Below are 21671 nucleotides of genomic sequence, written 5' to 3' on the forward strand. Positions count from 1 at the left end.
GTCTGGGGATATTTATGGACCCAGTGTTCCAGTTGTTTCAAATTATTTAAAAGAAATGAGTACTTACAGAATGCCTGTTTACCCCACAATCTGAAAAACAAAGAGAAATTTTATGTGGGCAACTGCAAGCAGCAAGTGGATGATTTGTTGGACCTTTCCTCCCATTCCCCAGTCATTTCAGAAAGTTGCAGTATGTCTTAATGTCTTAATCAATCATTTGTAACCAGGAAAGGAGACTCACTGCTCCCTTGGGACTCAGAAAACGATTCCTGTAAACCTGGGGAGGTAGAGATCCAGAACAGCCCATCTTTCCCCACCCCTCCTCGAGAAGGTCTCATCATCAGGTGAAAGAAATATTCTTGGGTGAGGGTAGAGGGGCTTAATGTCTAGCTGTAGAGGCAATGTGGATGTGCTCCTTAACTCTCATTCCTAGACGAGGCAGGATGGGCAGGGACAGCATGATCTCCTAACTCTAACTCCCAGACAATAAGTTCCTGTTGGTGCCACCAGCCATGACTCTCCTTTGATTGACTCAGCCACATCGGAATGTAGGGAGGTGGCCCCCGGAGACTGATTTCGGAAGCACTAGGCTTTCCTGCCTGATATCTAGTTGGCATTCACTGACGCTTTTCTGAACCTCAGCTGCTCGACTGTCAGCCCAACCTCAATCAGACTGCTGGAAGAGGATCCAAATATTAAAAAACAGGTTTCAGATCCTGCTCCCCCTGACCTTGCACATCTCGTGGGTCCCAGGCCCAAGAAAAATTAATAGATTTGATGCTTGCTGGGCTGTTGCCTCAGTAAAGATATATAAGTGGCCAAGAGCTGGAACTGAGGCTGAGATTCTGAGAGCGCCCTCCTCCACTCAGAGCCGTAGAGATCTCAGATCAGTGAATGTTTTCTCTCATTCACTCTCCACAGTGTTCATTTTGTGGAGCCAGATGAACAGGTTCATTTTACAGAAGGACAACCTGAGGCCCAGTGAGATGAGTGGTTTGCCCGAGTTCATACGGAGAGTCAATAGCAGAACTGGGAAGATAACTCAGGAGTCCCAGTTCCTATTTTAATCCTTTGTCTTTGCCGATTCCCTTCAAAACAAGAAATTCCTACAGCGAGTCTAAAAAAAAAAGGAGAAAATCTGTCAAGAATCAGTGCTATCAAAAGAAACTTGAGTGACCCTGTAATTTTCACTTTAAAGTTTAGTAGGTCCTGAACCTTAACAGGGGGAGTGATTGCAAGTCCTGGGGATAAACCAGGAATGCAGACAAGGACTGGAGGGATGCAGGAAGGATCTCAAGTTGAGTAGCCCACCTTTACTCCCAAGGTCCTGAATCAGACTGACCCAAATGATTTTTTCCTGACATCTGGGCCCATACTTGTCCTCTTTAGCTGACTCAGCATTGGCAAGGACTTCCCGTTCTTTGTTTTATTTTAACCGGGGACAGGGAGGGCAGAATGAAGCTCAAGGAAGTCATGACCCTTTAAGAAGAGTACTGAGTCCTGAAGTTCTATCCAGGAAGGAGGTAGGAGAGAAAGGCCTGCCTGAATTGGAGGATCTGGAAGGAGAATCCTATGTCTGGGTGGGTCAAACACTATGAGGGCAAGGAAATTCGTAGGCCTAATTACAACAGAATGACAGAGTGGGAAACAAAGGCTCAGCATCTCCTGGCAGGAACAGTGAATCCCCTAATGTCCCTGAATCTCAGGGCTAGGCACTGGAGTGGACAGCCGAATGCTTGGGAAAACACAAATAATAATAGTAAGAATAATAATAATTGTGCTTTTTGTTAAGCACTTTCTATGTTCTTCCCCTTGACTCTATTTATTGCCATTGTTCTTGTCTGTCCGTCTCCCCCGATTAGACTGTAAGCCTGTCAAACGGCAGGGACTGTCTCTATCTGTTGGCGACTTGTTCATTCCAAGTGCTTAGTACAGTGCTCTGCACATAGTAAGTGCTCAATAAATACTATTGAATGAATGAATGACTGAATTGCCAAGGGACTCTACTAAGTTAAGGGGTAGATACAGGATAATCAGATCCTACATGGGGCTCACAGTCTAAGTGAGAAGCAGCTTGACCTAGTGGATAGAGCACGGACCTAGGAGTCAGAGGACCTGAGTTCTAATCCAGACTCCGACACTTGTCAGCTGTGTAACCTTGGGCAAGTCAGTTCACTTTTCTGTGCTTCAGTTACCTCATCTGTAAAATGGGGATTAAGACTGTGAGTCCCAAGCAAGAGAGAAACTGTGTCCAACCTGAAGGACTTTTATCTAACCCAGTGCTTAGTACAGTCCCCGGCATAAAGTGAGCTCTTAACAAATAACATATTTTTTTTAATGTAGGAGGGATAACACGCATTGATCCCCCAATTTGCAGGTGAGGGAACTTAGGCACAGAGAAGTTAAGTGACTTGCTCAAGATAATACATCGAACAAGTGGAAGAGCAGGGATTTGAACCCAAGTCCTTTGACTCAAAGGCCTCTGCTCCTTCCACTAGGTCACACTGCATCTACTGGCTCTTCTGTAGGGAAGACTTAACTGGGACTTGAGATGTTCCCTATCACTTTCCCCCACGTAAGGAGAAAAAGCTTTCCTTCAGTCTCTTTATTTTCCCTTCCCTTCCTTATCCTCCCACTGGCTGTGAAGTTTATTCTCTTTTCCAAAGAGCTTCTAAATGGCCATGGGGGAAAAGCATGGAGCAGGGCTGAACTAGGTGGTTCGAGGAAGAGAAACCCTTTCTTGAAACCCAGTTGGGCCTTCTGAAGCTCCACGTTCCAGGAACAAAAGGATCAAAAACCCTGGGAAAGGTGTTTAGTCCAGTGCAAAGACAGCAAGTACTGGAAGCTTCCCAAGACATCTCAGTCTGAAGGGATTTCCATACTGGGATCAGAGTCCCCCAGAGAAGCAATCAGCCTATCAGTACCTCACTGTCAACAATGGGATCCCAAAGATAGGGAGGGAGAGAGAAATTTACTCCCAGGAACCACTACACCACTCAGAGGTCAAAGGGGCTCTGTTCTTACATTCATCAATTCCATTGGGAAAATTTAGTGTAGGCTGGTGGGGGTAGTATCTGCAGTCTTAGAAAGAGTGGGAGAGGAAGAAGAGATAAAGGAGATAGAGGAGAGAAAAGCATCCATTTCAGCTTCAGCTCAGTAAAAACTATTACTCATCCTTACATCTTTTCTCTGAGAAAGACTGAGACTAACAGGAAGTGATTGATGCTCATGGAAGTGAGCCTGGAATGTCAGACAAATCTCACTGAAATTCAGCAAATGGCTAAACTAATTCTGCAGATGGAAAGCAAAGCCAAGGCCGCCGTTCCATCCCACCTGCTCAGTTCCCAAAGATTCCTTCCCTTCCTCTCTCAGCGGACTGCCTTGCCTCCCACTCCCACTTTCTCCTTCAGATCATTCAGGCTGCTCTTTCCCCAGACGAAAGCCTCTTGGCTGTCTCTCCTTCCATAGAAGCCAGATGCCCTCCTGCTTATCTGAGAGGAGCACTTTTCCTGTGCACGCCTGGGGAAAAAATTGCCACAGCAGCCAGAACAATGACCTTTTACGACATGTCCCAAAATAGCCAGCATGGCAGCGCCCCGGCTGTGAGACAGCAGGTGGTTGGAAAGATTAAGTTGAAGGAGGGGAGGGAGAAGGGGATCCCTGACAATTCAAAGATCCAGACTTGGTTGTCCCTGGGCAGGAATGGGCTTACTGATTTCCCTATGCTTTGGATAAAATTAAAGTTTATTCTTAGGAATTTTTCCTGCTGATTTTCTCAAGGGTGATGGTTCCGTGAGGAAAATCCCCAGCAAACTTCTTTAAGTTTCCCCCCCTCTCCAAAAACAATCCTAAAAAGTCATGCTTCCACCTTTCCCCCTTTTCCCAGTCACCCTCTGGGGAAGACAGTGTTCCAGATCCCTACTCCCCATTCAGTTATTTGCTGCAGCCCCAGGGAAGGGAAATAAACATGAAGAACAGAGTTCTGTGTGAAGGGGCACAGTGAATGTTGATGTCTGAGTGCATCATCAGAGAAGGAATGTGGCCTTGTAGAAAGAGCAAGGGCCTGGGAATCAGGAGGACCTGGGTGCTAATCCTGGCCACTGATCTGATGTATGACCTTGGGCAAATGACAACTTCTCAGTGCCTGTTACCTCATCTGTAAAATGGGGGTTAAGACTATGAGCCACATGTGGGACAGGGACGGTGACCAACCTGATTATCTTGTACCTACCCTAATGCTTAGTACAGTCCCTGGCAGATAGCATTTAACAAACACCATTTTAAAAGTTTTCATCTCAGCTTTCCCCTAAGCTCTAAACTAGGCCTAAGCTGTGTTCCTGCCCTCATCTTTATTTTGAAATGTGTGTGTATATATATATATATATACATATATATATATATATATATATGTTAGTGATATGTATATTTATTTTCGCCCCCCAAGACTATAAGTCCATTGTGGGCAGGGGTTGCCTCTCTTTATTCCTGTATTGTACTTCCCAAGCGCTTAGTATAGTGCTCTGCACACAATAAGGGCTCAATAAATATGAATGAAATGTAAAAACTTTTAAAAACTGAATTCACTTTTAAAGTGGTCCTGACATAATATGTTGGTATTTGTAAGCGCTTACTATGTGCCGAGCACTGTTCTAAGCGCTGGGGTAGAACATAGGGGAATCAGGTTGTCTCACGTAGGGCTCACAGTTTTAATCCCCATTTTACAGATGAGGGAACTGAGGCACAGAGAAGTTAAGTGACTTGCCCACAGTCACACAGCCGACAAGTGGCAGAGCAGGGATTCGAACTCATGAGCCCTGACTCCAAAGCCCATGCTCTTTCCACTGACCCACGCTGCTGACATCCTTGGCATCCACCGTGGAGCAGATTCCTCCAGGCCACTTGGAGGAATCACAGGGAGACAACAAGGGCTCTGTTGGAGACTTTGCCCCCACAACAGTTTTCTTTCCTAGGGCAAAGTCTTTTCCAAGTCCGGGTCTCAACTGGGGCTTTCCCAGAGCAGCAATTCTTGAGCACCATTTTCAGATACCCAGATGGGTCATTACTCAGCCTGAAGTACAGTTGAAATATTCAAAATAAGATCTATAAGAAGATGGAGAGTTGAAGATCAACTTAGAAGATGGAGAAAATCAATTTCAAGTTAAAATGAGATAAAGCCATAGCTCGTTAGAAAACAAAGTTAAGAAGTTCTGATAAACAGTAGGGTGGGTACAAATAAGATGTGCTCTTTACATTTCCAATATCCATGAGAGGAATTATATAAATCAAAGGGTTGAGAAAAAAGAATGAAATAGCTGGCTCTTCAGAGGCCACTCTTGGGACACTCAACTTCCAAAAAGCCACAGAGGAAAATGTCTCTTTCTAGGAGAAGAGGGGGATGGGAGAAGTTATTTTACAATTGCTTAAACCAAAAAATGATCATGCATGGAGGATCCCCAGATTGTCCCCCCTTTCACCAAGTAAGGGAGGGAAGTGGATTTTTTTTAGAAGTAAAAATGGGAGAGACAAGGCTGGCAGCTTATTACTTTTCCAGAGTGAGCCTCCTTGCACGCAGCAGCTGAGAGGAAATCCTTCCTGACTGAATCGGTAACGATATGACAGGAAACACCCAAGCTTACTGTACAGGGACTCTACCCAGCTAGAGAAGAACATAGTGCTGGCTGACAACAATGCAGCAGTGAAACATTGTCCCCTTAACCCAAGTCTCAGCAGGATGTACTCTTCCCCAGGACGTTTAAAAGGGCAGAGTTCTTCACAGTAGCAAGCTGAGGAGTGGAGGAAGAGTTGGAGAATTGGGCCCAAACATAGTCCTAAAATTCTAGCCCTGGGCAATGGTAAGGCTCTCAATCTCCTGGGCTAAGGAAGCTTTGGATCCTAGAGCAGTGGCAGGAGAATGAAAACCTTGATGTGTTCTGTGATCGGTACTATGTCTGTATTTCTCTCTCTCTCAAGTTTTACTACCATGGTAAGAAGAGATAAAAACACAGAGCCTTTCATTCACAAAGCCCAAAAAGGTTGGGCCTAACTTTGGGAAAAAGAAGACATAAGTCGGCCCTTCCCCCCTGCCAAAAACACTTCCTTTTCTCTGATGGGGGGGGGGGGCGGGGTGGTGTGTGGACACCCCATTCTGGAAGTTTTAAAGCAAGGTTTCCACTGTCTGGGATTGATTCAGGCACACTGGAAATCAAAGGGTCTATTCAGTTTCTAGATAACCGCTAAAATCTAGAATGGATGGCCAGTTTTGCACAACCAGGATGAGCATATCATTTATTTTCTGGCTCAAACAGCTGTGATATGCATGATTTAGTATAATGAAGGGAGGGCAGCAGGTGGGGAGAAGGGTGGGGAGAAGTGGGCAAGCATCCACTCTTCCTGAGGAACTGGGAAACAAGAAGCCCTGATGAAATACAGCACTACAGTTTGAACATGCAAACTACATTTTCTAAATTTAAAATGAGGAACAGCTCCCTAAATGTTCTCCTCAAAATGTTTTACAGAGTCATTTTATAAGTCTTATGCACTAGCAGTCAACCCCATGTTCCAAATATAGTGTGGGTGTCTTATTTAGGGAATGTCTGGGTGTTCAGATTACAGAGTACTTTCAAAATTGAAAAGTTCATTTCTGCTGTGTGGTAAAATGAAATAAAACAATGGGAGATTGTCATCTGCTGGTAAGCTGGGGACATGGGCCAGTGATGAAGCAGGTCAGGGGAGAAATGCAGAAGTCCAGATGGCTCAGAGAAGTCAGAGGGAAGCAGGGCCTCGGGGCAGAAATCTTTGGTGTTTTTCTACTGATAATAGGCTCAAGACTGAAACAGGAGAAGGAGATGTGTATGTCTGAGAGAGATATGATTGAAGCTGTCCTTCTTAATCTTATCCTCTTTCAGGGCCCCCCAGTGGGATTTCCCAGGGCACCAATTTTCTAGATAGAGAGGTGGGCATGGGGATGAATAAAACAGACTGTTCTACCAATGAACTCAGCAGTCCTTCCAACTGGGAGAGCTCCCCACTTTCCCTCCCAACACACCTTTTCCCACACCCCCATCCTTCCACCTGGCCCACTGAGTCGTTTCCCCACCTCCTTCCAATGCCCTTGTTCATTATCTTACTTACCAGAATTAGCCTTTCTGATTTCACTATAAACTGTCTCCGCTGCCTTCTTTTCAGGAGCTGAAAAACCAATGGACACAAAGTCAGGGTCTTTCATACAGACCTCAATAAAAAGCTTCATTAAATTTCAGGGCTCTCTATGCTGGTAATGGCTATTTGTAATATGGTTCCTTATTCATTCATTCATTTGTTCAATCGTATTTATTGAGCACTTACTGTGTACAGAGTACTGTAACTAAGTGCTTGGGAAAGTACAATGCAACAATACACAGACCCATTCCCTGTTCACAACGAGCTTACAGTCTGGAATGGGGAGACAGACATCAACAACAACTACACGTATGTACATAAGTGCTATGGAGCTGGGAAGGGGAAAGGGGGCTGGGAGGAGGGGAATGCACTGCCTCTGGTCTGAGACATCACAGCACTTCCCTTTCCCCAAAGTTAAATTAGGACTTACAACCCTGCCAGAGAAAAGTCACCCCTTTCCCTGATTCGGGGAGGGGTGGAGGACTCAGTTGACTATATTATTCTCTCTGGATGCTGTTCTAATTTCGATGGAGGGTCAGAAGAGGAACAAAACAGGTGCCAATCCCAAAATCGAGGAGACAGGAAAGCACCTTTTTCCATGGTCTAACTTCCCAGGTAAGGCTTTAGGGGATTACCCCAGAAATTTGGTTTCCCAGGTGGAGGGTTGTGAAATTACAATCTATAGCCACTAAGTTTCCTCACAGCTTCCTCAGAACTTCTCCACATCCTTCCCAGTTCTGGCAGCTGGGTGAAAGGGGAAGTAAGATGGGACCACCCCTACTCACCACTTTCCCACATCATGTACCCACCAGCTCAGTCCTATTGCTCATACTCATATCTGGGTGTGCGTAACCTTCCAATTGTGGCTGACACTCTGGTTCTGCTCTTTGGAATCTATATAGGGACCATTAGGGACACACTGTGGTTGCCTCTGTTGATTTGAGTGAACACCATGGAAAATACTTTCCCGGCCACTCAAGGAGGCCTTGTCAGGAAAGTCCACGGCTGCCAGTTTTGTGAATGAGCTTCATTTCATGAATTGATCTGGACATTCTGGGCCCCAGGTAGTCAAAGTTCCAAGATAGTGGCCCAAAACTGTTTCCCCAAGGGCTTCCTCCTTGCCAAAAAAAGCAGGGCAGAATGTTGAAAAAGCAAATCCTAGAAATCTCCTCTTGGTGTCCCCATTCCTTCCCCTTTTCATCAACAAGGATCAGAGTATCTGTATTGCCTTCCCCCTGGAATGTGGCCACATCTACTGGAGGCTAGAAGGAGAATCTAACAGTCACCCAAACTTTAGCACCCTTCAGTACACTGGGCATGTCTAAGGGGAGCCTGCTGTGAAAAGAGATGTTTACCTACTAAAATGTCAAGGGTAACGTTTCTACCTGAGACCAAGCCAAATTCCTGAAAATGGTTTTAAATCCAGATGGGGAAAACAAATGATTTGGAGGTCCCTGGCCCAGGATCCTTGACATCACACCTATCCAAATAACAGAGAGTATTTTAGCTTTCTCTATCTTTCCCACCTTATCATACTGTACTTTTCCTTTGACCTCCTGCAAGTCTGGCAGTACCTGGGCCCAGATAGACTGGTGGGAGAGTGAGGAGGGAGAACACAAGGTTACCAGCACCCTTAAGCTGCAGCCATCAATCACGCAGGTTCCTGAGCCAATCAAGAGTTGCACAAGGAAACATGAACCAGGCCATGAACCTACTTCCTGTCTCCAAGAGCTCAATCTACCTTTTTTTGGTGAAACCAATCTCAACTGCAACACAACTGCTAGTTCCCATGTTCCCCAACTATTAGCTTGCAAGCAAAGTCACTGACATTTGCTATTAAGAAACAGGTGGGTCCTGTTCACTTTCTCTTTCCTTTTAACCAACTGTCCTGCAATGTCGCACCACTAGATAATTCCCTGGGAGACAGGGAAAAGTCACTATACTCTCTTTCTTTCAGTTTCTTGAACTGCAAATTAAGACCCCCATTTATTATTTGGTAAGGGTTTAAAAATATTTTTCACACTTGGTTTGTGATTAATTCAGAGTGAAAACTGAAGGATATGATGACTAGTTATGGTTTCTGGGTTGGCTCACTAAAGTAACTGTGATATCCTGTGTAAACAGCCTGGAAAGATCCTCAGAGACAAGCTCCCGGGAAACCCTCTCAGTTAGCAGGGGCCCCTGCCTCCAGAGCCACAAACAAAGCGGGAAAGAATGGGGAACCTAGAGGACCTGGGTTCTATTCCCAGCTTGGCCCTTGACTGCTGCTCAAGTCCACTTAACTTCTCTGTGCCATAGTCTCCTCATCTGTAAAATGGGGATTAAATCCTACTGCCTCCTACTTAGACTGTGAGGCCCATATGGACAAGGAGTGGTTCTACCTGTTTATCTTGCATCTGCCCCAGCGCTTGATACAAGAGTGGGGCACAAAGCTAAACCCCTTGACAAATACCATAATTATTATTATTTCATTTAAGGTTCCCACCCCTGGGGTCAGCAGATTGAAGGGGGTGGTCCAGGGCCCCCCGGCTGACTTTCAGAGGCATTGAGGAGGTGTCCCAGGGGACACATCTAAAGCCAAGAGCCCCCGATAATGAGCCTTAAAGGTTGAAGGGAGCTAAAATGGCACATCACCTCCTGAGTCTGGGGTATACCAAAACCCAAAATGCTAAATGTCTATGAGGGAAGCATACTGTCCTGAGTTATTTGGCAATGTTAACACTAAAGTCCTTCAGGGCTTGACTGTCATCTCCTGGGAGTGAGCAACCTTCTCAGTGCAGCTGGAGAGTTTTCAATCTTCATCAGTTTTCCTTATCATCTGGATTATCTTTTCAATGTTTAATGGGTCATTCTGCACGTTGGAGATGGTGAACCCCAAGGGGGCCAGAGTCCTAAATGATTTTCAGGTAATCACCATAAAACTTAACTAGTGCTTTGTGCTTTGAATGGGTGTATTAATAATCAATATTGGGATTTTAAAAGGGCTTAAATAAGAGGACATTTTTGTCAGTTTTGAATGGCAACTTGGGTTTCTCAGCAGCTGCTGCAGGTTGTTTTTCCTCCTCGGTCCTACCCTGTGGCTGAGGAATGGACTATTATCTTCTGCACAAGGTTAAGGCAAACTGTCATTTCTTTTTCCCTCCCTTAACTTTACAGCCCAGCTGGCTTCAGATGACTAATCTAGCTAAGAGGGCACTCATTTACCCAGGGCAAGCTGTTACTCTCTTCCCTTGACAGGGATATTTCCTGACCTGGCTTTATTTTGGCTTGTGTTTTTCTTTGTGTTAACAATAAAGAGCTTGATTCACGTCACAGGATTTTCCCAGCAATTACACTTTCAGAAAGTTTGTTAATGGCTGCAGCTAGGCAAACACATTTCTCCTAGGCAAAGGGGTCTTTTTGTTCTTCAGCCACCGTGGCATCCAACACAGCCCCTCTGAGGCAGAGTTCTACAGCTTTGGTACCTTGCACTGATCACCTGGGTTCCTCCTTCCCAGTTGCAGACCGAGTCTGCCCTTACCACACCTGCCCCTCCCGCCCCCCCTCTCAATTGTGGTGAAGAGCCAGAGCTGACCTTGGGCTGCACCAGTGATCACAATCTTCTCACATATCCAGGAAGGACTGAATTTCCAGGTCTCTATGGCCCTGGTTCAGTCCTTCCTCCCATTCCCTAATATTGGGTTCCCAAGGCCCTTTCAGGCTCTAGAAAGCTCCAAGAGTCAAAGAGACCCTTGTTCTACCCTTTAGTGGTGAAATGGAAAATTTCCAAAAGATAAAAGAACTTTCATCATGCCAAATGTTTCCTTAATCCCACACCCTTCTTACAGTCTGAACTTCTCCTCCAACTCTTGCCTAAAATCACCCCAAATCAATATAAAAGGGGCTGAGAAGTCTTGCATGAGTCTTGCACAGAAAAAAAGCATTTCAAAAACTACAGCCACAATGGTTGTTACTTAACCTTCGTGGACCAACATTATGCATGAGTCCAGGACAGGAAATGAAGAAAAATCTTTGGCTAAATAAACTCTCAGGAGAGTCTAGAAAGACAGGACCCAAACCATCCGTGGTATTTTTCCAAAGTGCATTAAGTTTGGATAAGTTTTATTCCTTTCTAAACAGTTCTATTTTTTCAACTTCACCTAGAGGTAAGTATCCTGTAGCTGTAAGCCCAATGCCCTGTGAAAGTGAGACATTCCCAAAGGGGCCAGACAAGGGAATGGTCCCATATGCTACAGACATATCTGTCATCATTTTCTTTCGACCAGTTGAAAAAATGAAGGTTTTTAGACAAATTATATGGGGGATGAATCAGGTGGCAATAGTTGGAGGTGAAACAGAGACCAAAAAGCGTATAACAAGCAACTGGACACTTGTACCACATAGCCTATAAGCTCCTCGTGGGCAGGAAACATGTTAACCAACTCTGTTGTATTATACTCTCTCAACTGTGTAATACAGTGCTCTGCACATAGTAATCGCTCCATAAATATCACTAACTGATGATTCTGCTAAATACAGCTCAGACTGACAATCAAACTCAACTCAGACCTAGAAACTGGAGAGACAAACTCCTCCAGTACCACCCGGGTCAGCTGGCCTAGCCTGGCATGTTGTGATAATGGAGAAATAAAATCTTTACTTCAGTAATAGCCTCATTACTCCTAGCAGAGCTGAGAGGCGTGGCTTAGCTGAGGCCTTTGAGCATGAGTAGTAAAGGAAGTAAAGGAGTTGTCAGAATCACCACTTTATCGTGGGCCTTCGAGAGGATTAATATTAATGGGGGAAATGGACACTGCCAGGTTCTGAGTGGGCACCCAAAGAGCCACTTTACTGAGCTGCTGGAAAACACTATTAGCACTTCAGAAGCATCTAGCTTTTAGAAGGTATAACATGCATAAAGACACATTATGCCTTGTATGGATGCTAGATAGAGCTACCTAGCTGGAAGAAAAATTCTCATAATGTTAGGCCCCTCAGCAGAGATTTCTTTGGAGAGACGAAGGGGTTCCTGAGATTCACCATGGGCTGCTCTGGACAGAGCTAAAGCAAGCCAGCTGACTACTAATGTTCTCTCCTATCACATTATCATCACCGTCAACAGCATTTATTGAGTACCTACTATGTGCAGAGGAGGACTGGACTAGGCACCTAGGAACATAGAACAGAAGTAAAAGGCAAAGTCCTGCCCCTAAAAGTGGTTACCAGCTAAAGGAGGATCCTGAAAAGTAGAAATCACTCTATAGGCCAACAGGCAAATGCCTAAATATTCCCTGCGGGAGACTGATAGACAGACTGATTCTTTGCCACATTCTAATTCCCAGGAAAACTGCCAAGAACATCATTCCCTAGATAGCCTATTGTTCTAGCTGGAAAGGAAGAAGGATTTATTGCATCCTATCATATTCTCTCCCAGTCCCATGGAAAAAGGCATTCAGGTGTTACTGAGGCAGGACTCTTTAGGCCCTGCCTTTCTGTCATCTGGATGGACTGGGCCCACTTAGGTGTAGCAGCCCTGCTCCCCCACTAAAGGAGGTCAACTGGCTACATGCCAGTGGGATCACATGGACTCTTCTTTCGGACAGTGGTTGAACATGCCCCCAATCAATGGAAAGCTTAATTCTGCCAAAGAGGTCTATGACACAGTATGTGTACCCCTTTCATTGCAGCTATAGGCAAGGTTCAGAAATGTCCTCTGCCTGCCAAAAAATCAATGGGTCAGGCCATTTCCAGAGGCCAGGAAGCAAAATGCAAATCAAAGTTTTATACCACATCTTCAGTCCCCCATTACTTTTCACATGGCCCAAGAATCGACAGAGGTGAGAATCATTTACCCTGGTTCTATCAACTCAATACTAAACTCAGGGAACCAATGCTAAATACATCTACATGCTGGTTAATTCATAAAGGTTCAGGTATACTCAATCCAAATTTGAAGTTCTAGATGTGTATTAAGCATCACTAATAGTGTTATAGAACTGGAGAACCTTTTTATCTTTAGGGATGACTTGAAATTAGAAACAGAGAGCTGTCTGCTATAGAACCAGCGTAGAGAAGCAGCGTGGCTCAGTGGAAAGAGCCCGGGCTTGGAGTCAGGGCTCATGAGTTCGAATCCCAGCTCTGCCACTTGTCGGCTGTGGTGACTGTGGGCAAGTCACTTAACTTCTCTGTGCCTCAGTTCCCTCATCTGTAAAATGGGGATTAAGACTGTGAGCCCCACGTGGGACAACCTGATTTCCCCTGTGTTTACCCCAGCGCTTAGAACAGTGCTCGGCACATTAGTAAGCGCTTAACAAATACCAACATTATTATTATTATTATTATTAACCAGGTTTAATTTTGGATCCAGGACACCCCGACTTGGAACAAATACAAGTGGAGTAGAAACTGGGGCAACAAAGTGACTTTATATTTGTAAGATAGAGATGTCTCCTGAAGAACCAGATTAAATATTGGATCCAGAACCAATCAAGCTGGAATGAAATGTTAGTGGAATAATAGGGTCATCAAAGTCACTTTTCTTAAATCCCTTGCTCTTTCAAACTCTATTTCTCTAACACAATCCTTGATAAATGTCAAGAGCTGGAGAAAGATAATTATTGAAACTTAAAAGTGTTTCTTCTTATTGCTTTCCAGTTGAACCAAAACCAAGTTTTATAACAGTAACATGACCTGATCATATTTGGAGGGAGTGTTCCCTGGACCTTAATTCAGAGCCCACTTTTCTCACTAAACCTTATCTTAACCGGCACTGGAAGCTGTGTGCATATTCAAAGATACATCAAAAGAAAGGTTACAGGGACCATGAGTCTTTTGGTTCAATCATTATCTGAGGCAATGCAGTAAAGTCCAGCAAACTGTAAGCAACAACTAGTTACCTCTGGGAGGATCAGGCATCGACACTTCAACTTCAGTATACTCCACCTCAGCGTTCATGTGGTCAGGCCCTGCCCCAAAGTAATGATAACACCCTATGTTTAGACAGCATCTTTCTCTGAGGAGCACAAAGCATGTTACAGATTACTGATGCTCATTCCAATTCTTAAGAGGAAGGCAGGGTGTGGAGCTATTATTACCATTTTCTAGATGGGAAAACTGTGGCACAGATTAGTGAAGTAATTTGCCCAAGACCAGGCAGTGAAGTAGTGGCCGAGCTGGGATTAAGAACCCTTGAGACCGGCTGCAGAAGCAAAAAAATTGACCCCGTCGTTCCATTATTTAACAACTCTCATCGGCAAAATGTACTCGACCCAATTTCTTCTTGTTCTTAAATCAGAGGAGGAAAACATCTGGTCATTCATTTTCCTCTTTAGAAAGAGAATGGCAACTTTCACTTTCCAGTGAGACACTGAGGCCGGTGCTAGTGGCAAAACTAGGATTAGACTCCAGGAGTCCTGCAGCTAATTTTGTTTGTTTCTTATTTTTCCTCTTTCCACAAATCTACCTTTCATCCTTCATTATTCAAAGAAAGAAAAGAAAAATATTTTTCTTTTAGAAATACTTCATAAAATAATTACCTTTATTTTCATCTGTTGGTTTCACTGCATGATTTCCCATATCTTCTACATGCCCTGTACCAAAAATCAATTGTGGAATAAAGGGAAATAAGGGTTATGAGTGAACTTTTTATATTAAGATATAACATTAAAAATGAAACAGTGCCACTAAGAGAGAAAGCAAAGTCCATTGCCCTCAGCAAAATGGAGGAGGAAACTGCTGGCATTTATCAGTTTAGTCACTTAGGATGCAAAGTTTATGCAATCTTTAACGATAAAGCATTTCCACAACACATCCAAGTAGAGAGAGTTATTTTTACCTTCCTTTCACACTGCTAATACTAATAGTAAACTTGCAATCCTACAGGAGGGGCTGTTGAATTTTGTACCCCATATAATTGGTCTAATTGCTTCAGGTTTTTGAAAATGGAAGGGGGCTGGGAGCAAATGAGTTATAGGAAAATGATGAAGTAATTCACTCCCTCCTCAAAGGGGCCTAGACCATCTGTTTTGGGAATGAATGAGAGAAAGGGTAAAACTGAATTAAACTACCAAAACCTCAATATAATACCAATTTAACAGCTGCTATTAGAAATGTACTGAAAAACAAAACCCAAATTCTTGAGTCATTCCCTACTTTGTACTACGTTGTTGTTATTACTAGTATAAAAACATGTTTGTAAAAAAAAAAAGAAAAGCTATCTACAGAAGCAACACAGAGGCTGTTTCTCTCATTAGTGCTCATTCTCCACCTCCTCAGTGGAACATTTCATTTCAGGGAATGTGAAAAGGACACATTTGCTTTTAGCTCTCCCCAATGCTGTTACTAATCCACCCACTGCCTTTCCAGGGTATGTCTTGCATTCCCTGCCTATGAAAGAGAGAAAAATCACAGCTCAGTTTGTATAATGCTCAGCAAAGATGCTACATTTTGATTTTGAGTAGAGGCAACTGGAGGTGGGGATTTTATTGCGAGGGAGTGGGGGTATGACGAGTGGGAAGGGACTGACTTCAAAGAGCCAGTATGTCAGCATATCACCATATTGGGTCTTTTCAGGCCTGATTTAAAATTCTTAGGATGAGCAAGTGTAGCTCAAAAAACGGTGAGGGTGATAACCTCCACACCCCCTTGACGTGGGTTAGTCATTCAATAGTAATTACTGAGGGCTTACTATGTGTAGAGCACTGTCCCGAAGAGCTGAAAAATCTTTTGACAGAGCGATAGTGAGGTTAGTATCAGCTTCAGAGAATAAAGGTGTTAAAGAAAAGCATGTTTGACCATTCAAATTGTCTTTTTTTTTTTTTTTTTTAACTCCAGACAGAGTGAAGCTAAAATAACGCCTGGATCCTAATCATGGTCTTTTTCCTCTGAAGGCAGATTCTGCCCCATTGGGATCGGTGAGCACGTTTACAGATAATGCATTTAAAATGGACAGAAAGAGCTTCACAAGTCAGAGGTGGAAAGCAGTGGGAACCAATACTTTTAAAATGAGGAAGGCAAAGATTCTGTACCATAATGGAAGTTCCCTTCGACACCATCTTCCATGTGTTCTGAAGACATCTTGTCAATACTGTAGTTCGGGTCTGGTTTGGGCCTTAAAATTCAATTTGGAAATGAAAACAAAAACTACATTACTTGGAATCCAACTCAAAGTCATCAAAATGATAACCAGAGAAAACATTTGGGAAAAGAGGGAGCTATTTTCAAGTAAAAAAAAATCTTTACCACCCAATTTAGAAAATAAGCTCATTTCAGTTCTGCAATGATCTGAAAAAGGGCTTTGCTCCCCAAAATATCCATGCTAGAGCCTCTAACCCCCTCTCCAGCTGCTCTCTTTCCAAAGTGTCCACATTCCAGCTACTTATGAGGATGTGAAAAAGCAATCACCTCCTACAATATTCTGTTCTGAGCCACCACATCTCAAAACCCAATCTTTTCCTAATTTTAAAAATAAATCCATAGAACCAAGACACTAACCTGGACATCTCCATTGGTATCTGTTTACCTTTAAAGGGTAAGAGAAGAAAATCAGTTCAGATGATATCTTTGGCAGGAAAGAAATAAATTTTGGGGACATTTGTCTATTCTGAATAATGCAAAATGGGCAAAATGTCATCTTCATCCTTATGCAGGTCTTTCCAGATTGTCTAATACTGACCACATACTGTCAGTTTCTAGTAAGCCCTCAAACTCGTACTGCATACCATGTGAAGTAAACTTTTAAAGAAATTTGATATTATTTCAACCAGTAGTGAAGGTGGATAACATGGTCATTGATATCTGGAGTCTAGAGGACTCTTTCAGGGTTGAAACTCATCTTGAGAAAAAGAAGTCCATTGTGTGTCTCCTCCTTTGTAGTGCATCTTATAATAAAGGATGAGAGGGATGGAGCCCAAGATACAAAAATGAAGGCATTTAACCAACATAAATTCATCCTACAGTTGCATTAGCACACTCAAACTCCACTTCAGGTCTCTCTAGTTCCAGCCTTCATCACCACCCACTTCCCCCTCAGAATTCCTCTAGTAACTTTAGCAATTCCAAACCCCAGCTGGAGAAATGCCAGCCTATTGACATAACATTTATCCCTGCATGAATACCCAAATATTCCCATTATAGATGGTTCCAGTTTCCATCTTTGCCTTAAACTCCAGACTACTTCTATAACTAAATTTCTTTAAAAATGCCCATTAAATGAACACCTAGCATCTACTTGGCACCCTCAAAATCACCAAGGCTCCAGAAAGGTGGAATCACCTATACATACGGATAGCTATGCCGTTAGCTTTTCTTACTTTCCTTGAAAGGAAGAATGAAAGAATGAAAAGAGAATTCTCACCCTTAGCCTTCTTGTTGAAATACCACTTGGCCACAAGAACCATGATGGCGATGATTATTCCAATGACAACCACCGCAATAAGTCCCTTCTTCCATGGAGCAAGAATGACTAAAATTTTTTAAAAAAATGAAGGATGTTACCTATGCTGCTAAGAAATTGCTTCAGGTTTAGGACATAAATTAGCCATAAGGTAATTTTCTGACTTGGATTTTAGTTTCTTGATTTAAAATCTTTACAACCCTTCTAGCCACTTAATATAATTAATATACTTAACTTATACTTAATATATCTGTATAAATCGTATACATTCATTAGAAGGTATGTAAGTGAATTAATTAGCTTTTTTTGGAAATATAAAACCCCCAGTCAGTCCTGACATTCTGCATATCAACTTACTTATAAAGACTGTTTAGCACCATGTGGGAGCGGGACTGTGATCAACCTGATTGCCTTGTACTACTCCAGCACTTACTCCTAGAACAGTGCCTGGCACACAGTATTTGACAAATATCATAAAAAATAAAATAAAATGTTATTGGAATTGACAAGGAGTAGGGACTGGTTGGAAGATGGGAGACATAGGACTGCACACACTCTTTCCCAACTCTCTCCAGAATCCTAGCAGAGCTCTCACCTTCCTTCTAAAAAAAGTAATAATAATAATGATGATAAAGATGTGGCACTTGTTAAGCACTTACCCTGTGCCAAGCACTGCACCAAGCACTGGGTTAGATTCACGATAAAAAGATCAGACACAGTCCCTGTCCCACATTTGGCTCACAGTCTAAGAGGGAGGGAGAAGAACTCACCTCCTCCAAGAGGCCTTCCCAGACTGAGCTCCTCTTCTCCCTCTACTCCTTCTGCCACCCCCCCTTTACCTCTCCGCAGCTAAACCCTCTTTTTCCCCATTTTCCTCTGCTCCTCCACCTCTCCCTTCCCATCCCCACAGCACTGTACTCGTCTGCTCAACTATATATATTTTCATTACCCTATTTATTTTGTTAATGAAATGTACATCACCTTGATTCTATTTAGTTGACATTGTTTTTACGAGATGTTCTTCCCCTTGACTCTATTTATTGCCATTGTTCTTGTCTGTCCGCCTCCCCCGATTAGACTGTAAGCCCGTCAAACGGCAGGGACTGTCTCTATCTGTTGCTGACTTGTTCATCCCAAGCACTTAGCACAGTGCTCTGCACATAGTAAGCGCTCAATAAATACTATTGAATGAAAGGTAACGAATCCCCATTTTTCAGACGAGGAAACTTCTTGGTCAGAGAAGTTAGGGACTTGCCCAAGGTCACACAACAAGTGAGTGGCAGTCAGCCTTTGAGCAAGATGCACCACACAAGTCTAACAACAGACTTTCACCTAATCTGACCAGTAAACTGTACTCACTGGACACACAACCCCTTCTCGACCGGCCTAAGGCTCCCCAAGTGATTTTGCGGATCCTGTTAATTGAGAGGTAACACATTTGGAGTAAAATTCCTTTGAAATCCTCAGAAAGATCTGGGGGCGGTGTTGATACACTGAGGACCGTTTGCTGATTAGAAAAAGAAAACATTTCTTCACATGGTAAAACACAAGGAATTTGCCAACCCATGAAGTTGTGAAGGCTGAAATTGTCAAGATTCTCCAAAGGGGTTCAGGTAAATTGAAATGGGTTACTACAGTGAAGGTCGAGAATGTAAGGAAATAGTTAGGGATGTCAGATGGAACGACCCTAACCGTAAAGATGGATGTTAAGGGAGACAGCCATTGACCTTTTCCTCCAAGCAATTACGGTATTGTTTCCCCTATTCAAGTGTAAGCTTCTTGTGAGCAAAGAATGTGTGACTGTTTGTACTGTACTTCCCAAGCACTTATTACAGTGCATTGCGCAAAGTGGGTGCTCAATAAAAACTACTACTACTACTACTAGAATGCTGGGCAGAATGGACTATTGGTCTGACACAGTTTTGTAATAGCCTTTCTCATGTCCTCCTGTAGAGTCAAGAATAAAATCCAGGGCTCCTGACATTTAGTCACATGTTCTATCCACTAACCTATACTGTCTCTTGCAAGTAGGCTTGCCTCGGGAATGTTCCTTGGAGTTTTCAGTCCACCTGGTGAAACCACAACTTACCTTTCACCGTTATCAAGCTACTCCTGGGAACTTTTTGGTTGGAATTGGCTCTGTTGTAGGCCATACAGTAGTACTGTCCTGCATCGTCTTGGCTTGTTGCTAGTGTGTGCCAAACAATGTGGGTAAGATTTGTGGTTTCTTTGTGAAGGGGCTCTACTTGACCGTGCCTGTAAACTTCAAAGTTGATCGGCCAGGACCCTTCATCTACGGAGCATCTAAGTACAATCTCTCTTCCAGATTCCACTTCTCCATTTTGCAGAATGGTAATGTTGACCTTTCCAACTGGAGCTGAAAATTAAGACCAGGAAAAATATTTTTTTCAGAGTGTAGAAGATCGATTATTTATAACCAAGGATTCATTAAACATTCCTAATGACCTGTTTCCTCACATAAAACTAATTATTCCTGATGAAAGAGGAGGAAGTCCAGTCTCTTTTAATCTGCCTAAGGCAGTTGGAGATTCAGGTTCTCTCTTTCTGTCTTCTCCCTCATTGCTCAGCTCAATCCCCATGGCTCAGCCTCTTATACTTGCGGCTCAACTGAAACTCTGTTAACCATTTCCTTCTTTAGAGCCAACTCCATTTTTTCTTTAGCAGCAGCAGGGAGGGCAAAGGAAGGAAGCAGGGAAAGGTCTAATTATCATAAATTTTGAATAATTGGGAACTGAATTTAGGAGTTCTCTTGTTCTTTAAAGAACACAGCCTGTTCCCTCAAGAAGACTATATAAAGATGCAGCCAGCTATTTTGAGGGGCTCTTGTATGTTACATTAGGTTCAGTAGACAAAATCACCATGCCAACCCCAAAGTATTCACAATATTATTAAACATATTTACCCCAGTGCTTAGGATAGTTCTTGACTCATAGTAGGTGCCTAAAGAATACCATAATTATTATTATTCACCAGGACACAGAGCACCTCAACTCGATATTGGAAACCTCACTCAATGCCCCAAACTCATTATTAGGGCTAGAAGGCTAAACTCTGGATATTAATGAGGTTATTGGCAGCCCATTATCAGCTTGGAAATTCTCAGTGATCTTTGGCAAAGTATACCCAGTTTTCCTAGAATGCCAGGGCTGGGTTTTTGCAACTTAGAAGAAAACTTTTGATGGAAGAATCATCTGACTCAACAATGTGCACATATGGTTTCTTCCAACATGGCAGCGTGCTCTATTCAAACAGGTTTGCACCAATGAACACTCATTTCCCTAACCCCATTCTAATTCAAACATGCAGTGAAAACACCCATTATGGCAAAACTGAGTATAACAAGTCAACTTGCTTAGAAAAATCAAAACTCTCCCTCTCTGACCAGTAGCATAGTCTTAAAGCTATAATTTAGTCTCTGGTTCAGTCGAGTTGCACCAGGTCAATGAATCATTTCCTTTCCCTTTACCTCCTGGTCCTGCCTTTATAAGGCCTGACTTTGTCGCCTCATTGCACCCCATTCCCTTCCTCCTAACGCTGAATGACCTCCAATGAAACCCTGGCTATGATGACATAAAACGTTGCTTTTAACCAAACCCTCTCCTTGGAGGAGGTTACATTATTTCTCTACTACCCACAGCAAACTCAACTTACCAATAACCATGACTTTCAATGCCGGACTTGATTTTCGACCTTGGCTATGGAGATTTTGAGCAATGCATCTGTAATCTACTGGTTTATTTGGGTTGTCCAGGAACAGCGCAGGAGCATGTGATGAGATATTTTTACGCTCTAGTACTTTATTTGCTTTATACAGGGTGTAAAAAATCGGTGGTGTTCCTTCTCTGGACCAACAACTGAGCTCCAAAGTCCGCCCCAACACCACTTCAGATTTTGAGCCGTTATAATCAATTTCTGGGGCAGAAAGCATAGCTAAAAGAGGAAAGAGAAAAATGCAATTGAATTAGAGACAGGAGTGGAAATACTGGACGATTAACATAAACTGCTCTCTGTTCCTTTCCTAATTTCTATTCTGTAAGAGCTCCATTCTAGTACCAATCATAATACTGTGGGCTTGGTTATACCATAAGAGTAAGGATGTCCCTCAAAATGACCGAAGCTG

General features: G+C 43.1%; 1 protein-coding gene across 1 annotated transcript in view; it reads right to left on the reverse strand.

Annotated features, from left to right (window-relative positions):
• The window catches only part of PECAM1 (platelet and endothelial cell adhesion molecule 1), a 51381-nt gene that overhangs the window by 6436 nt on the left and 23274 nt on the right, over window positions 1–21671 (reverse strand). The window contains 9 exon segments of the mRNA XM_029080158.2: window positions 68–90; window positions 7132–7188; window positions 14034–14102; window positions 14673–14726; window positions 16164–16246; window positions 16630–16657; window positions 17492–17599; window positions 19620–19907; window positions 21203–21481. Of these exon segments, the coding sequence (XP_028935991.2) occupies window positions 68–90; window positions 7132–7188; window positions 14034–14102; window positions 14673–14726; window positions 16164–16246; window positions 16630–16657; window positions 17492–17599; window positions 19620–19907; window positions 21203–21481 (989 nt within the window).

Source organism: Ornithorhynchus anatinus, chromosome 15 (genome assembly GCF_004115215.2).
Source record: "Ornithorhynchus anatinus isolate Pmale09 chromosome 15, mOrnAna1.pri.v4, whole genome shotgun sequence".
Taxonomy (NCBI): domain Eukaryota; kingdom Metazoa; phylum Chordata; class Mammalia; order Monotremata; family Ornithorhynchidae; genus Ornithorhynchus; species Ornithorhynchus anatinus.